General features: G+C 42.0%; 2 protein-coding genes across 4 annotated transcripts in view; both read right to left on the reverse strand.

Moving 5' to 3' along the window:
- apaf1 (apoptotic peptidase activating factor 1) overlaps nucleotides 1–1462 on the reverse strand; it is a 35319-nt gene extending 33857 nt beyond the window's left edge. The window contains exons 1-2 of the mRNA XM_079294807.1: nucleotides 1328–1462; nucleotides 171–352 (exon numbers count right to left, since the gene is read on the reverse strand). Of these exons, the coding sequence (XP_079150933.1) occupies nucleotides 171–314 (144 nt within the window). The 5' untranslated portion in view covers nucleotides 315–352; nucleotides 1328–1462. The remainder of the gene's footprint in view (nucleotides 1–170; nucleotides 353–1327) is intronic.
- A 1272-nt stretch (nucleotides 1463–2734) lies between these two features.
- On the reverse strand, nucleotides 2735–15404 carry tcp11l2 (t-complex 11, testis-specific-like 2). 3 transcript variants are annotated; one of them, XM_079294447.1, is made up of 11 exons: nucleotides 14926–15404; nucleotides 10091–10193; nucleotides 7783–7963; nucleotides 7513–7645; nucleotides 6808–6928; nucleotides 6364–6587; nucleotides 6070–6206; nucleotides 5750–5934; nucleotides 5456–5637; nucleotides 4108–4280; nucleotides 2735–4018 (listed from the first exon to the last, which is right to left on the reverse strand). In XM_079294447.1, the coding sequence occupies exons 3-11, from the start codon at nucleotides 7949–7951 to the stop codon at nucleotides 3756–3758; spliced, it is 1587 nt and encodes a 528-aa protein (XP_079150573.1). In that variant the 5' UTR covers nucleotides 7952–7963; nucleotides 10091–10193; nucleotides 14926–15404; the 3' UTR covers nucleotides 2735–3755. The 3 variants fall into 3 exon arrangements, with proteins under 3 accessions (XP_079150573.1, XP_079150574.1, XP_079150572.1); XM_079294448.1 differs by having other exon boundaries at nucleotides 7783–8002; XM_079294446.1 differs by having other exon boundaries at nucleotides 7783–8008.
- Between the last annotated feature and the right edge of the window lie 996 nt (nucleotides 15405–16400).

A 16400-nucleotide genomic window follows, 5' to 3' on the forward strand; every position in this document is an offset into this window, starting at 1 on the left:
AGATTAAATATCCGTATGAAATAAAGTTAAGGATTATTTATTTACACAATCAAATAATTTAAGTCGGGGAAGCGGGGACAAATAGCAGCAACATACAAGAAAATAAATAACATTGGCTCCAAATTATGAATAATTTCTCCTTCTCCGGCCCACCTTAAGCAGAGGCTCACCTGGGTCCTGATCCTCTCCTCCTCGTCCACAGTCAGCACACCGTCACTGACCATGTGGTCCATCAGGTAGGAGGGCATGATGTCCTGCTCCAGTCTGTGCCGAGAGCGCAGCAGACAGCTCCGCGCCCCTTCCTCCAACGCCATCGCTGCACAGCACGCCGATCATGCAGGATCCTGTCGCACTGCGAATCATTGAGGGGATTACATGGAAACTGGATGACTGAAAAGTATGTGGACACCGGAACACTACAGCCATTTTCTCCCATTTAACCACAAGAGCATTAATGAGTTCTGCTACTATACGCCTCTGTCTTTTTATTCAGTCCAAGTTCATCTACACCACACTGGGAAACACATTGCTTTACACACCCCACTTTACTGTCATGCCAAGGCAGGACAGGGATTTCCCCAAATTGTTGCCACACATCTCCAATATATTGTCGTAGTTATTGCCCTAACTTTGGGCATCAACATGTAGGCTTATCTGTAGATGCAAAATCCCAGGTTCAGGTCCAGACCGTGGTTGCGTGTCTCTACACTCAAATAAAAGGCAAAGATTTCACCCCAAATGCTTAAAATAGACATACTGAGGAGCTGTAACTGTACTGATAATGAAAACAATTATTACTTGCTGACCGACATGACAAACATGCCCCAAAATAATCATTATATTTAATGTACTTACACACAATCAAAAAGAGGAACCAGAAGATCCTAAAAGTGAAACTACAAGAGCTAGTCAGCTGTTCACAGCTCTACAACACAGAAGTGACATTTCACAGAGTGTAAGAAGTCTCCATGATATTTTGTTCTAAAGTAAGAAGGCCAAAGTTAAGACCTGGTTAACATAACTTTTATCGGACTTTTTCTCATGAACGGGATCAATGAAAATGGTGCGTGAGCAGCTACTTTTACACAGATCTGAGTTCCAGCCACTCAATGTGAAACTGAATATACATACTGAGAGTCAGGGCTTAACTGAACTCTTACTTACTTCATCGCGATCTAACGTTATGTCTTATGATTCACCTACTGTAGGTGACGTTAGGTGACCTACACACTTTGCTCATTTCAATACCTGTCTCGACAAGTTCACTTCTCTCACTCTGACTTGCTGGTAAATGAGACAAATAAAGTAACCACCAGTAGATACTTACGAATATCTTCTTTTCTTTGCCGTGGAAGGTGAATGTTGAACTGTGTATAGTTGTACGTTTAAAAAAAATCCAGTGTATGCAAAAGCTATTTATTTCTCTGTGAACGTTGTTCTACACGCCCAATTTCGAAAGAAGAGAGCTTCCGGGTTCACAACAACAACAACTACGCCGGTGTGAAGCAGCCAATTGCGTGGCGAGGTTTGAACCATGTGACATGTGAGGTCATACGTTTCACGGAGTTGTAACTATGCAAACTGATGCTGCTTTCACGGACTCTTCGTCTGCTCGTAAATAAGCGGGTGTACGCATTATTTTAGCCTTTTACTCAGTTGTAACTAGTTTCACCAAAAGTCTTTGCCGACAGTATTATATTTATATCTATATTTGTGACACACTCTCAATGCTTTTCATTTCACATTGTTTGGTAATCCAAAAAGTGTCCATATGTGTTTGTAACTCCTTTATTGCAAGGTTTTGGGACTACATGTGAAGGCAACATTACTGCCCGGTGACAGCAAGAGATGAGAGCATGTTGTTTATTCCGCAGTACAATGATGCACTGATAATGCAATTATATGTAGCCATAAATAGATGAACTAATCCCTCCGCTTACTTTATTTTTCGTAAGATTTTACATTTTAATGCAGTCTCTGAAACATGTCATTTTTTATGATAAGAACAAAGGTTTGTCTTCCATGCATTATTATAACCAATTATGTGGTTATCTGTCGTGTTTATGATTTAAACATGCTGTCTACATTTTCTCTGTGTTTCTGTTTCGTCATCTCCCTGATGTTTATTTTAGTCTGTGATTTGTCTTTCTTAGAAATATGTGAAGTCTAGGATGTCTGTACCATATGAATAAATAAATCGATTAACTGTGCAATGCAGTGAATACATCAGCTTGTTGTTGGACCTGCAAAACACTAGTAAGTAGTCTATGAATCAAAATTCCACCACTGTATCTGCATTTAGTGATATCAGTGACATGAAAGTAATTTGGCCCATATGTTATCAGTAAGGAGATAACTCCTAAATGTATTTTTCCAGGCTGTTGGATCATAACTTCCCTCCTAACAGCAACAGCAGCGTCTAATCAGGGATGTTTTTCGGATGTCATTCATTATCGTTTTCCAAAATTAAGAATGTTTGATTCATGACATGTTAAGTATTATAGTTTAATAATATATACATCTACCTAAGTTTTTATTTTTATACATTTAATAATTCAATCGCCTTAGAACCAGCAATAGACAACTATTGAGGTTACGGTATTTTTTAAAACATTAAATCAGAATTCATGAAAAAAGACCATTAACAGCCTACATTGTTATTATAAGACTTTTAAGATGAAGTTGAAACACATGGTTGTTTTTCAAGAACATCAATTTTCTTTTTAAAGTTTTATTATATTAACTGTGGTACAGAAGAAACAAGAACAACAACTTACCACATTTTATGTAAACCTTTTCAAAAGTACATGTCACTTTTCTTTGTGCAAAGAATCACTTTGAGTTCAGCACCTTTCATTTCCCCACAGGTTCTAATAGCCAACACAGCAATACTGTAACAACTACAATACCTCATCATATAACAAACATAGCAAATAAATCAATAAAATAAAAAGAAAAAGTATTCCACTGGCAGAAAATAAGTAAAAGTATAGAACACACAACATCTTCTACTCATGCAGACTTTTTTTTCTTCTTTTTTTTAGTTAAAATCCCAGTTTGTTTATGTCTACTTCTATTTTAGCTGTACAATAGAATCAGTGGATTAAAAAAAGAAGACTGAAGGTTAAATTCTCTGCATGATAAAGAAGTTAAAGGGAGAACAATCAAAAAGAGTCCATGGGGAAACTTGTGTTTTGCATTAATATGTTCAACGGCAGTCATAATTAACAGTTATACTATATAGTTACCTTAGGATTTAGCAGTGATAAATAATTTCTGATACATAAGGAATCTCATGTGCCACTTTTCTAAATATGCACACGTCTTCCTCTTTACTTTATAAACTTTACTTTGGACATACTACGCTTTTGATCTTTTCCCCCTCTACAATAACAGGAGTCTGACAGAAACATTTACCATGTAGGGATCTCTATTAGGTTCAGAAGCGGATCGCTGGAACACTGGTGTTTTAGGTTTGAAGCTGTAAGTATTCACAGGAAAGCATATTTTAGAGCATTTATCGCTAAGGATGCAGGGGACATAAAATGTCTACTGCATGGCGCCTACACTGCAGTGCCTTCACTGCTAAATGTAGTGAGAAAAACTACATTTGCAATACGATGAAGGTAACTCCAACTATTGGAGTACACTGGCTCGAGCGGAGCAGTTGCACTGCCTAGCTATTGTAGTACCCGCTTAGCGTTAGCTATGTCCAGCAGCAAAAAGACTCCGACTGCACAAGCAAAAGTTTGGTTTTAATTGGAGGCGACGGAGTCCTGGGCGGTGTCCTGCGGAGGGTTTGCTGCTGGTGGACTGCTACTGAACATCAGCTTCCTGATGATATCCGCGTAGAACGGTCCATAGACAGACTTGTTGTAGTTAACCAGGGAGATGAACTGTGCTCCCATCAATGCTAGTTCAGGCTTGATAGCAGTCAAGCCAGCTGGTACCTGTTCAAGTTTGATCTTGGGTTTAGGATCCCAGATGAGGACTGTAAAGAACCGCTGCACCCGATCCTCTGCACAGAGACAAAATGAAGAAGAGGAAGGTTAGAAAAGGCCAAACAAATCTTCATGGTTGAGTAAAAACGTAAAAACTCTGTCTTACCAACGAGAGTGCGGATGGGATTGTCCTTCTGAGTGATGCTGCAGATCTGGCCTGTGAGGGTGGCCTGCAGCGCCGGGCTCAGGGCCGGGTAGCTCCTCTCTGTTAAAGACTTGTTGAGCTCACAGCAGATCTGAGCACTGACGCTCTGTAGTGCCTCTTCTAGGTTAAAGTCCCTACAGATAGGAGAGTTTTGGTTTGAGCTCCCGTTTCACATAATTGATCAGACGTATGTTTCAATAAAGACTGTGTATTTAAAGAGATAGTTCTGGTGTTTTGAAGTGGGGTTGTATGAGGTATCAGTAGTCCTTGTATTATCTACAGAATACATCTTCACCGCTTCTTCTTGCAGTCAGTCAGCCCTGAACTGACATTTATCTCCTCTCCTCATCTGCTGCTGAAACTCTGATCCACGCCTTCATCACCTCCAGAATTGACGACTGCAACAGCATTGTTTACGGCACATCATCCAAAATCCTAAATAAACTCCAGTACATCCAGAACTCTGCTGCTCGCCTGCTCACCCACACCCGCTCCCGTGACCACATCACCCCTGTTCTCCAGAACCTCCACTGGCTCCCCGTCCCACAACGGATCCAATACAAAATCCTTCTCCTCACTCACAAAGCCCTCCACAATCAGGCCCCCTGCTACCTCACCGACCTGCTTCACCACCACACTCCATCCCGCCGGCTCCGCTCCTCTGATGCCAACCTCCCGTCCCTTCCACTCAGGACCAAGCACCGGAGGCGTGGGGCGACATGGCGACAGAGCCTTCTCCATATCTGCCCCCTCCCTCTGGAACTCTCTCCCCAAAAACATCCGAGATTGCACTGACCTTTCCACATTCAAATCACAAATCAAAACTCACCTGTTCAAAACTGCTTTTAATGTGTGACTATTATTGTGTACTTTGTTTTTCGTGTATTGTTTTTATACATGATGATTTTAATGTAAAGTGTCTTTGAGTGTCATGAAAAGCACGATATAAATAAAATGTATTATTATTATTATTATCTATGCTCTCTTCAAGCCACCAGAACGTCAACAGCAGTACAGATACGTTTCACGTTGAGTTCAGTTACCAGTTGGAAAATATTCTAAATTTAGGATACACTGACATTGTTCTTGGTGCCTAAAATACATGTAGCTGCAGCCCCCATCCACAGCAGTAGGCTTCAATGCTTTGCTGCCATGCTGGTACTCCTGCAAGTTTCTCCCAAATGTGGGTGTGCTGACCGCCATCTACTTTAGTTAATACACCGACGATGGATAAGTACCTCGTACAACCCCACGTCAAAACACCCGGACTATCCTTTTAAGATAGATACAAAAAAAAAAAGGAACTGACTTGCTGTGCATCCCATCCAGCAGCACACTAATCATCCTCTTCAGGTGGTCAGACAAGGAGGGCAGACCCTGGATAGGCCCTCCAATGGTACTGTAGATAATGAGCAGCACCTCGTTCACCGCCTCACACTGCTGGAGCTGCCATTGAATCTCCCGCAGACATGTCTCATCAGTCATCCAGGTCTGCAGAAGAAGAGATTTAGGGATAGTTTCCCATTTTGGGAAAAGCTGCTTATTTGCCTTCTGGGAAAACAGCTAGCCTGGCTCTGTCCAAACTTTAGAGAGACACACTCACCTCAGGCAGTGGGCTCTTATCATAGTCCCATGTAAGGATGCGGAGGAAGGCAACGTTGAGGACCTGAAAGGGCCCGGGCACCAGTCGCTTTCCTTTTCCCTGACCATCAGTCTGTTCTTTGGTGTTGGGGGTCGACAGCTCATCGAGTGCTGACTTGATCCACGAGGTGGTGTTCTCCAAAGCACCTGAAGAAGTTTGTCACAGTAATGCCGATTGAGGAGTTTGTTCTGACTACTATTTTTGACAAGAATACAGACTTTGGTACGATAAAACATACGGTATTAAAAGCTGTAGAGAAAACTCGGTCCGTGTTCACTCACTGGGTGTTTTGTCCAGGATGCTCTGAAACGTTGTCCTCTGGTATTCAACGCCCTGCCTGTGCAGCACAGGCCTCAGGTTATCGATTGTAAAGTTGACTACGTCAGCCTTCATCAGGTCCAGCACACGGAAGATCTCCCTGGGGTGTTAAAAAAAAAAAAAAAAAAAGCCACCGTGATTGACCTGCTTCTTATAAATTAGCCGCATAATTTAACTCACAAAGATTATTCTCTCAGACGGACATTAAAATCAAATCAAATGTTTTTTAAAGGCTTTGAATCCATGTGTTTACATACCTGAACAGTGTCACTGTGTTATCTGGGCTTTCGCGGAGCTTCTGGATGTCCTCATCCCGAACCGGTGCACACAATTTGCCCATGGTGTTGATAATGTAAGAGGCGAGCCCCTGGATGTCTACAGCGTCGTTGTCGGCCTGCTGACGAATCAGGTCCATGTTCAGCACCTCCGTGATCTGGGTCCGCATCCGATTGGCGCCCGGATTAAGGAACGACAATAAAACCTGTCCAAATAGGACGATACTACGCTTAAACGATATTAAGCACTATTTACAACTCAATTAATCAGTGATGTTGCTTAATTTGTTACTGATTTTCTACCAGTCACGAAGGAGGTGATGGAGATAAAGAGAAGCAGATACAAAAAGGGCCTTGAAAATGTGAGCAATTAAGTGATTTCTGCAGATCTGGTGAAGCTGTGAACATCACAGTGTGCGTGCTGACCTCTCTGATCTCCTCCAATAATCTGATGGCTTGCCCATACTCAGGCGGGTCGTCGTTCAGCTCGGACTCCAGGATGTCCCAGAAGGCCTTGTGGACATTATCTCTAACCATCTTCCATAAACTAAAAAAAAAAAAAAAAAAAAATGGAAGATTTAGTTTGGCTTAGAGTATATAATCTGTCAGGAAAAATGCAGATTTATGAAACGGGCTTTGGTAGGGACAGTGCACAAAGTACGAAACAACTGACGTCATCTAAAGAGTAATACAAAAAGAAATCACTACTTTTGCTGCCAGTATCTTATCTGCTCCTGTCCCTGTGTTCACTCTTCCACTGAAGACATCACTTTCTTTACCTTTCCCCTCATCTCTTTCTGTCTCGGTCCTCTCTCTTGTGTTGTGCTTAAGATATCTATATAATCTATATAATTTCTACAATATTATTGATCCATACACCAACAAACAAGGTAATCGTATTTATCAGATATGAAGAAAAAACGATCAACATGATGTATTTTGAGTCATTTCACCTCTCGTCTTTAACTGAAGTCATTGGAACGAAGATTACTTTGAAGTAGCTAAATAAACTTAACAGGAAGTGTGTGTATCTATACAGTATAAATGCACCTTACCTGACAAACTAATGTTTAATCTCACTGATAATCCACAAACATGATCGGAGTGTGACAGGTGTTTTTCACAGTATACCTGTCCTGAGGTAGGCGGTCTGGTTCCAGGTGGAAGTTGCGGTTCACAATGATCTCGTGGGCAATGCTGAGATTGGACAGGTCTCTGGTGGACTCCATGACTTCATCCAGTTTTAAGGTTTTGGGTGGGCTCGCTGTGGGAACCAAATATTGAACAAGCTTTGAAAATACATGAATGAACGCCGGCTAGTAGTCAATCATGGACACAAAAAAAAACGAAAACAGTAAGTCAGATGTTGTCTTGAGAAAAACAGTGAGGTGGCAAACTCACAGGAGGGCGTGCAATGTTTGCTGGAGCAGTCGCTGGTGAAGCTCTCCCGGGAACAGTCCAGGTCGCTGGTGGACGTCATGCTGTCACAGCGCTCCGAGGACGAGTCCACGTCACTGCCTTGTTCCTCACTGCTGGACGTGGAGCCAGGTCGCTCATCATTCAGCGGCATCTTGGGTTATAGCTGCACACGAGACGGTGGTTACGACCCGTAGCTTGTTGGCTGTGACTTCAGCAGAGGGAAACAAGAGTTCTCTTTCTGAACCCGTTAAAGGGGATCTTACTACTGGGGACAAGTTTGTCCTTTTATTTGGATGTTCTTTGTAGTTCCTGACAGGAACAGTCAAATGTTTCTGACAGTTGATGTCTGGTGATATTCTGTATTTTTATTGTTAGCAACAAATCTCATGAAAAGACAGAAAACCAACAATGAATTAATCCTACAAACAAGTATCGCCCGTGTAGCCAACGCCATATTTCTTTAGCGCCATAGACATTATCTAAAAACTACTAAAACAAATAAATGAGCCACACTGTTGCACTTAGTGACATTTTTCATGACCACAGACACTGGAGTTAATCGAGTCGATCAAACATTCACTGTCCAAGTGGTGTAAACACTCACTTAAAAACAAAATATGTATTTGTCCGCTGTGTTAGTCACTCCTGTTTGAGCAGCTAAACTACAGTGCCCAGCTGTTTAAGGGAATGACTGAAACTACATATTCACCATCTGATCATTTTCAAAATGTACATCTTCAGTGGGGAAAAAAATGGCTTGAGAGTATGTTAGAAAGTAATGAGAGACAGACTAATGCATTGTTGGTTTTGGTCTTTATCATGGGATTTACTGACAAACTATCAGATGCTATATTCTTAAGAATGTCCAATAAGAGTTTACTGAGAAGAATATTAAACTCAACTGATGGTGCATTAAGTCATTCTTTGGAGAAACATTTTCAGTGTGTGTTATCCAAAGTCAGGACACAAACAGAAGAACCCATGTCCTCAACTAGGTTTGAACAAAAGCTTATTGAGAAGCCCTCTGTCGTCACATGTTGCTCCCATGTTGCCTTGGATCTCCAAGGCAACATGGGATAACAAAGGGCTTCTCAAATCGCCAAAACGATCCTGTTACACCAGTCCCTGTTTTGTCTGTCTTTCAAACAAACAACTATAAAGACATTAACATAAGAAAGACAGGTAAAAAATATGAGCTAAATCCAAACTCCTCCGCCTTTCTAATATTATCTGCGCTGGCGGGGTGACCCCTTTGGGTGTTCCTTCCTGTCCCCGGCCTCAGTTATCTGCTGCCAAAAATGAATGCACACTCCCTCGCTGCTCATTTGGTTTAAAGATAGCTCATGGGGTGAAGGTGGGTGTGTGACATCCACGTACCCCCTGCTGTGTCCACAGCTCATTCATTACATCATCTGCTCGACTTGACAGCTAGGTCACAGCAACGCAGCAGGCCAATTTTTCTAGAGATTATCTAGAGCAATGGGAGCAATGCAGTAAGGATTAGATCTACTCTGTCATCTGCTGCTTCATTATAAGAAATCCTCTTAAAAGCAGTCTCAATGCTGGGTAACGTAAAATGCAGTATGCAATAACATAAAGACAAAACCTGACATGCGAGTTTAAAGGAAAAATTTGAATAAACAGTTGAAATAGTCAGTTCATTGGAGACTGTACGATCTGTCATAATCCATATAAGTTGCCCAGGTGTTTTGGATGAACGCAATATGGAATCCAAATATATTGTTACAGTAACCTGTGCAGAAACAAAGACAGTCCTCTGGGATCCTGCAGTGTAATGTAAACAAAGCACTGGATCAGGGAGGCGGGGCTAACTGCACGGGGTCTCTCGTTATTGGCTGCAGCTCCCTGTCGCTCACCCCCACATGGAAAATCCTTGGTTGTGTTGCTTTGCGAGTGGACCAAAAGAAAAAAGAAATATCCACACACGCGTAAGAAGTGGGTACACGTCATCTGAGCAGCAGACCATAACAAGAACTTCGTGCACATTCAATACACTGTATCATATTCCCATGCACCACGTGAGAAGACAAACAAAAAGTGCAGTAAGACGAGATGCGTTGAAGATATATGCAGATAACCGATAAACTCGTCACTTCTGTTCATGCTACATTATAGCGTGTTTACACGACAGTCTTGGTTTTTAGTGAACATGACCACGTTTCCGCTTCACCACGAAGCCAAACTCAAAGCCAAAGATTAACGTAAAGTTACTAACAAAACCAGCCGAGTGAGTCACAATTTAAATTTGAGTAAAATGAGCTCCCTTTACCTCATTCAAGTATCCGGAAAAGGAGAGAGATACTCTAAAGTGAAGATCCGTCGTCGTTGTGTAATGCTCGTCTCTCTGTGTTCTTTGGTTACCCCAGCTGGCTCTGAGGACAAATGGGCGAAACCACTTCTTACACAGGGTCCATCAGCGGCCAAGCACATGCGAACAGAAGGTTTACGATTCAAGATTCAAGTGTTTTGATGAAAACTGCAAGTTTTAAATTGGCATACGTTTAACTAAAGGCACACGTCCGGCTTGGAGAGCGCAACTTGATACGACATTCTACATTGTGTCGCCCTTGGTGGAAATGGTACGCTGCACTCTGTTTCACGTGGGACGACTGTGTTTACGGATGTCTCGTCAGTGTGTTTACAGCAGTGTAGGCCTACTGTACATGTATGTACGTCTGAAAGACACTAGGGGGGACTCACCCCTTATTTGAAGGTCTGTCATTGCCACATCAGTTTTTAAAAGAAAAATCGAGTCCTGGGTTACACAGCACATTATAAAGACCTTAACTTCACCCAATTATAAACACATATAGATAATTTCTCAAACGTATCATAACAATTTATATTATATCTGAGTTTCTTAAAAATCAATGACACGCTAAAGCATGACTTTGTGAGCTCTAAGAGAAGTGGCAGCACTGTGGAAGAATATCTGCAATCATGATAGGCTACTGTGTAACCTAAGTGTAAGACAAAATAAAGATTTTACAATGATTCTGGAAGCCATGTCAAGTGTTTATTTTTTCAAAACACAAAACATCTCTCATCTTTTCCTTGGCGGTTGTAATTGTGTGCTTATGTTTCTTCCTTGTGTGGAGCGTCGTTTTCCCACGTGGTCACGATGTGAGGTCCAACCCCTGGCACAACAATGTCCGGGAGAACATGGATTTGGATTATTTTGCTAAGAACAAGAAACAACAACTTGTGGGAGATAGTAAGATATAACAACAAAACAAATAGTCCATCATAAGAGGCCATTGAGGCATAGCTAATATTGTAATAAAAAATCAGAGCAACAATCTCACCCAATTGTTCAGTCAAAGACTAAAGCATGAATGTTTGATCATAGCCAAATGTTTTATTTCAGACATGGAGACAATTTGTGTTGAACTCTGGTGAACTTGAGTGGTCATTGACCTCAACATTGCATTTTTCCACTTTTTGCCATATCACTCTCCATTCTAATCATGTATATATATTTGCCTTAATTGTATTATTCTTCCAAAAATATGGAATTTGCAGCCAGCTGCTGCAGCCATGGGCCCGATCAAAATGCTCCTTAGAGCACTGATTTGGCCAGGGGAGCTCTTCACTAGTATGTGTGTTTATTTCCAGGTGTCAAGGTAACGATAGCTTATTGTGTTACACCCAGGCTCAAAGGCTGTGACAATAATGAGCGACCACATGAGTGAAAAGTAATAAAAAACCCACATTTATTTACAGAATAACGTTAACTACACAAAACCATGGCGAGTCATTAAACAGTAATGTCAGCATGTGTGGAAATGTGTGGAGCAAGCAACCCTAAACAGCAGCTGTGTCAGCCAGGGAAGAGACCATCAATGATCAGGTGGTACATCTTTATAGCATGGCCCCACAACATGGCTGCGGTCGAAAAGTCCAAAGATTACCTCCTCACGTCTGTTCCATGACCACTTTTCCTTGACCTCTATGGAAAACGTCACAGGGTCAAGGAAAGGTGTGAAGGAGAATGCATGAGGAGTTAGGAAAAGACAGGTGGGACTGCCATGGCGAAAACTACAATGAAGGACCAATAAAACATGACACCATGTCTGTTCCTCTGTTTGCATGCAGGCTATATAAATAGCTTTTTTTGTCAGAGGCTGCTTCACTCGTGGTGTGTGAAGGATTAACACACAATTTAACAATTACACTCATACAGTCATAACTGATGGGATTCATGTTGATGAATATGAATAGACAGTGACAATCCTTTTGTTTCATTTCATATGTATTTATTAACTTCGAACATGTACAAATAATAATTTTTAAAAAACAGAATACGGAATAAAATGAACAATAAATACTGCAAACTGTCAATGAACAAAGTCTCATTCTCAATAACAATAAAAAAAAAAAACAAGCTCGGCCTATGATAGATTATTAAGCTGTTAAAGGCTTAAAGGACACATTGATGTTGGCCAGTGATATTGATATTGATATTGAGTAAAATGTCAGTTCCCCGTGACAAAGTCATGCAGCACCTGAAACATGACTCCATGATCACTATAATCCTGCTGCATTCAGGTTGTATTTTGTGAGAAGCTGCTTCATCTGTGGTGTTTTTCACTGATGCTTCTCGTCATTGTGAATGAGAATGTGTTCATTGACAGTGATAGAAAAGCATTGATAAATATGTTTTGAAGTGTTCGAAGATACGCCCACGGTAACCAGTAGTTTCAGATCACCCTAAACCAAAACGTTTCCCTGGACACTGACAAGGTGTGACTTAATGGATAAAACACAAAACGACCTCCATAAAAACACCAGTAAGTAGCATTTTGCGTAGCGCGACCGTCTATATTCGCATTTTGTTCGACAGAGACCAAATCCATAAATATATTTTCTTAAATTTCTCCCTACGTGGCTGTGATGTAGTGCTCACTTATAGAATCACACTCCCCACAATGGATACGAGATGTGCCTCGAAGATCTCCAGCACTATGTTTGTGAATGTGTGACGAATCATGGCGACAGAGGCAGAAAACAGCTGCAGCTGCTTCCAGGAACCAGGAACATCCACTAACGCTCCCACTCCCATTGTTTCCACTGGAGCCATTGTCCCCGTCATCCTGGAGAAACTCTTTAATCTACTGCCTTCACTCCCAACCTCCATTAAGAGAATTGTAGTTCATGTGGGGACAAATGTCACAAGACACCGGGAGTCTGAACGCACCGAAAACAACTTTAACCTCCTGTTTGACATTTTGAAGGACTGTGGAAAGTCTGTTTTAATATCAGGGCATATCCCCACTCTTGGTCGTGGAGCTGACCGTTTTAGTAGACTCCTCAGCCTCCATACCGGGCTCCTATCCGCCAGCAGGACTCACAGCATGTGTTTTATTGGATGATTTCAACCTGTTCTGGGATTGTGCATCTTTGTTTTAAAAGAGACGGGAGCCGTCCCCACAAGAGGTCATGCTATCGGCTAACCTGCAGCATACGCCACCATGTCACACAAACACCCAGCAGACGGATTCCCCTCTTCCTCACAACCTCAAACACATTGGTTCCCATGAGAGCTTCCCCTACAGGTCTACAGAACTTTTTAACAAATAGAGTCAAGGACATCAGGAAACAAATCCCCCCTCCCATACCGTGTTTTACATGTCAGTAGGGATATTCCTGGTTATTTTAGCAATTTTGAAACCGGTTTCGCTGTCATTTTTAGTTGAAATCATATCCCGTGTGAAATCAACCACGTACAGTCTTGACTTTCAAGCAACTACATTTCTTTAAGAGGTGATTAATACAGTTGGTCCCAGTATTTCTTGAAATGAATAATAGCTCATTCGCAACAGGAACTGTTCCATCAGTTCTGCTGTGGTCCAACGTCTTTGAAAGAAATCGCTGTTGCAATTTCGAAACTTCCGTTTCATAAAAAACGGTTTTGAAATGCGGTTTTAACCCAGAGTGAGTCACAACATCTTCGAGAAGTTTCCGGCAGGTTTTAGAGCTTCACACAGCAGCACAGAAACTGCTCTCCTCAAGTTTCCAATGATCTCCTTCTAGCAGCCGACAGGGGTAGAGCTGGATTTTAATTATTTTAATTCTAACATAAAGTCCACTGCCAGAAACGTATTTGATTCAGATTTAAGCTTCAAACCACAAATCACAAAAGTTGTCCACTTCCTGTTTTCTTCAAATAAATTAATTTCCACCACACAAACCAATTACTGTGTTACGTGATTTCTGGGGGGTGTCCCCTCACGATTTTTAATTCGATAATAAAAATTGAAAAATTAATTAATTAATTCTTTTTTTAATTTTTATTATTTCTATTTGGGTTATTAAAACTAGATTCCTTATGTAAATCTTTTCAATTCATCTGGAAATAATTAGTAATAAGCAAATAGGAGGCCTTTTATGTGAAACGCATAAAAGAGTGAGCCGACTGATCTCCGTGTCAATCATTGATGCACAGATGACAGGAGGGCCAGCTGGCGGTGCATCAACCCTTGCGATGCACCAGAGGGACCCAGACTCCACGTGACTCGTGCCCGGTGGATCTGGTCCCTCCCTGTATGAACCCCTATTGCCGTGAGAGGTGGCGAGAAGGAGGGGATTGGTTTTACTCCGTTCCCTATATGATTTTCACATCTGACCGTGCGGGAGATATTGGGAAAAGAAAAGGGTTTCAGAATTTTCCCTGATTTGCCTCGTGCACTGCTTCACTCTAAGATTGATCTTTTTACCGGGTTATAATATTGTACCGAATATTCTTTAATTATTTGACCACCAGCCCGGTCGAAGGCTGGCTTGCTGTCTTATCTGAATCGATCCGCAGCAACTCACATAGACAGTGTAGTCTGTCGCTAGGACTATTATTTGGTTTTATAAGAGTCCAGTATTTACTTGTCTCTTTTATTTCTTTTGTTTAGATTTTTCTTAATCCTTTCGTAATTGATAAGATCCTGCTTGAGAGCCCAAACAGATATAAAGCTCTTTCAAACGCAAGCCGGTCTCTCCCGGGTGACTTCTCTTAAACTAGAGCGAAAATAATTTGAATAAGTATCAAGTGTGGTTTGGAGCATGTAAAGAATGCCATCAGTAATGTACCGAGCTGGATCAAACACAACTTACCTCAGGGGCTGAAGGGGATCTGCTGAGGCGTAACCCCTCTCCTCGGCTGGCTTCTCAAGAAAATATGAAGAAAAGGACTTGGTCGAAGAAACTAATTCGTTATTTATTTATTTGCATTGAAATCAAAGTGTAGTCTCTTGGTCCAAAATACAGAGAAAAAATCGTTAACTGAAAAATATAAGAAAAAATCACCTAAGTATTAAAACCCCTTCAGAGCAGTTTACAGACAAAGGATATTTAAAAGCACTGACTCAGCCAGCAGACGGGCTGTCCATGTAGCCTACGGAGGAAAAAGTTAATGATTCACCCAGCGCAGGACTGGACAGAGTAAGCTTTCTCTCCTGACTTGACTTCAAAAAATCTTCTAAGTATTCTTAAAAACTCTGACTCTCAAAGTCCGGAGATTCTGCAAAAAGTTAAAGTTTCACCTCCGTGCAGGCAGAAGCCCGCACGGGGTTCGAGACTCCTTCCAACTCCGAACTCCGTCCTCCTCCCAACTTCTGCCCCGAACTCCTCTGCTGTTTCAAAACTGCCCCTATATACTCGTCCGGGGCTCAGATCTCTGACTTCAAATGGATTCCTACACATCACTTGATTGATGACACAAAAACCCTTACTTCAGCGTAATCTTTGAAAGCCCGGCTAGGCCTTTGTCTTTATATGACCCCGTCAGCATTTCCAGAGACTTCACTGTCAAGGGTAAGTTCATTTATATGTACCCCGAGGCTTAACTAATGACCTTAACGCCCTATCCTCTTCCTAGAACTGCTGACTCGGTCTTGTGACTTCGTCTGGAATTTCCCTCCTTTCTTCTCTAGACTAATGACCTCTATTCTCATGGCTCACACCGCCTCCGGCTTCCCGGACTTCACGGGGGTGCGATGGCTGCCCCCCCCCCCTCCTTCATCTCCCGGGGAATTCCAAGCCGCCATCTTTGTTCTTTGTGTAAATTTGCTGACTCAACTCTTGGACTTCCCATGAACCAAGAAGCACGCCTGGGGGGTGAGGGTGTGTGTGTGTGTGTGTATGTGTGTATGTGTCCCACCGTACACTTCAGGGCAACGGAGGGTTCTTGACGACAGAAGCCTGTCTGTCTAACCGGTTCAATCTTATAAGAGCCTCAGAGTCATATGCCTGATCTAACCACGGCTTTTGCCGGTAGAGACATCACGACTTCGCAAAACCTCCACCGTGTTCAACAACTGTAACTCCCTTATCTCTGCCAGCAACCAAAAGTCACTCAGCTAGGCCTCCCACTGACGACATCACATCACCCCATTCCTGGCTTCTCTTCACTGGCTCCCTGTTCGTTTTAGAATTGATTTTTAAGATTTTACTGATCACTTTTAAAGCACGTATGGGTCTGGCCCCAAAATACATATAGGAAATGTTGACCCCCTACGATCCAGCTCGCAGCCTTGGATCCTCATGGGCCCTTCTGTGTGTTCCAAAGTCGAGGCTGAACACTAAAGGTG

The sequence above is a fragment of the Melanostigma gelatinosum genome (assembly GCF_949748355.1).
Source record: "Melanostigma gelatinosum genome assembly, chromosome: 22".
In the NCBI taxonomy this organism is placed as follows: Eukaryota; Metazoa; Chordata; class Actinopteri; order Perciformes; family Zoarcidae; genus Melanostigma; species Melanostigma gelatinosum.

Coding starts and splice junctions, on each gene's coding strand:
- tcp11l2 (XM_079294447.1), bottom strand. CDS start 7,951: ATGCCGCTGAATGATGAGCGACCTGGCTCCACGTCCAGCAGTGAGGAA. Junction 7,646..7,782: donor CAAACATTGCACGCCCTCCT/GTGAGTTTGCCA, acceptor TGGTTCCCACAG/CGAGCCCACCCAAAACCTTA. Junction 4,281..5,455: donor CTGGATGGGATGCACAGCAA/GTCAGTTCCTTT, acceptor TCCTATCTGTAG/GGACTTTAACCTAGAAGAGG.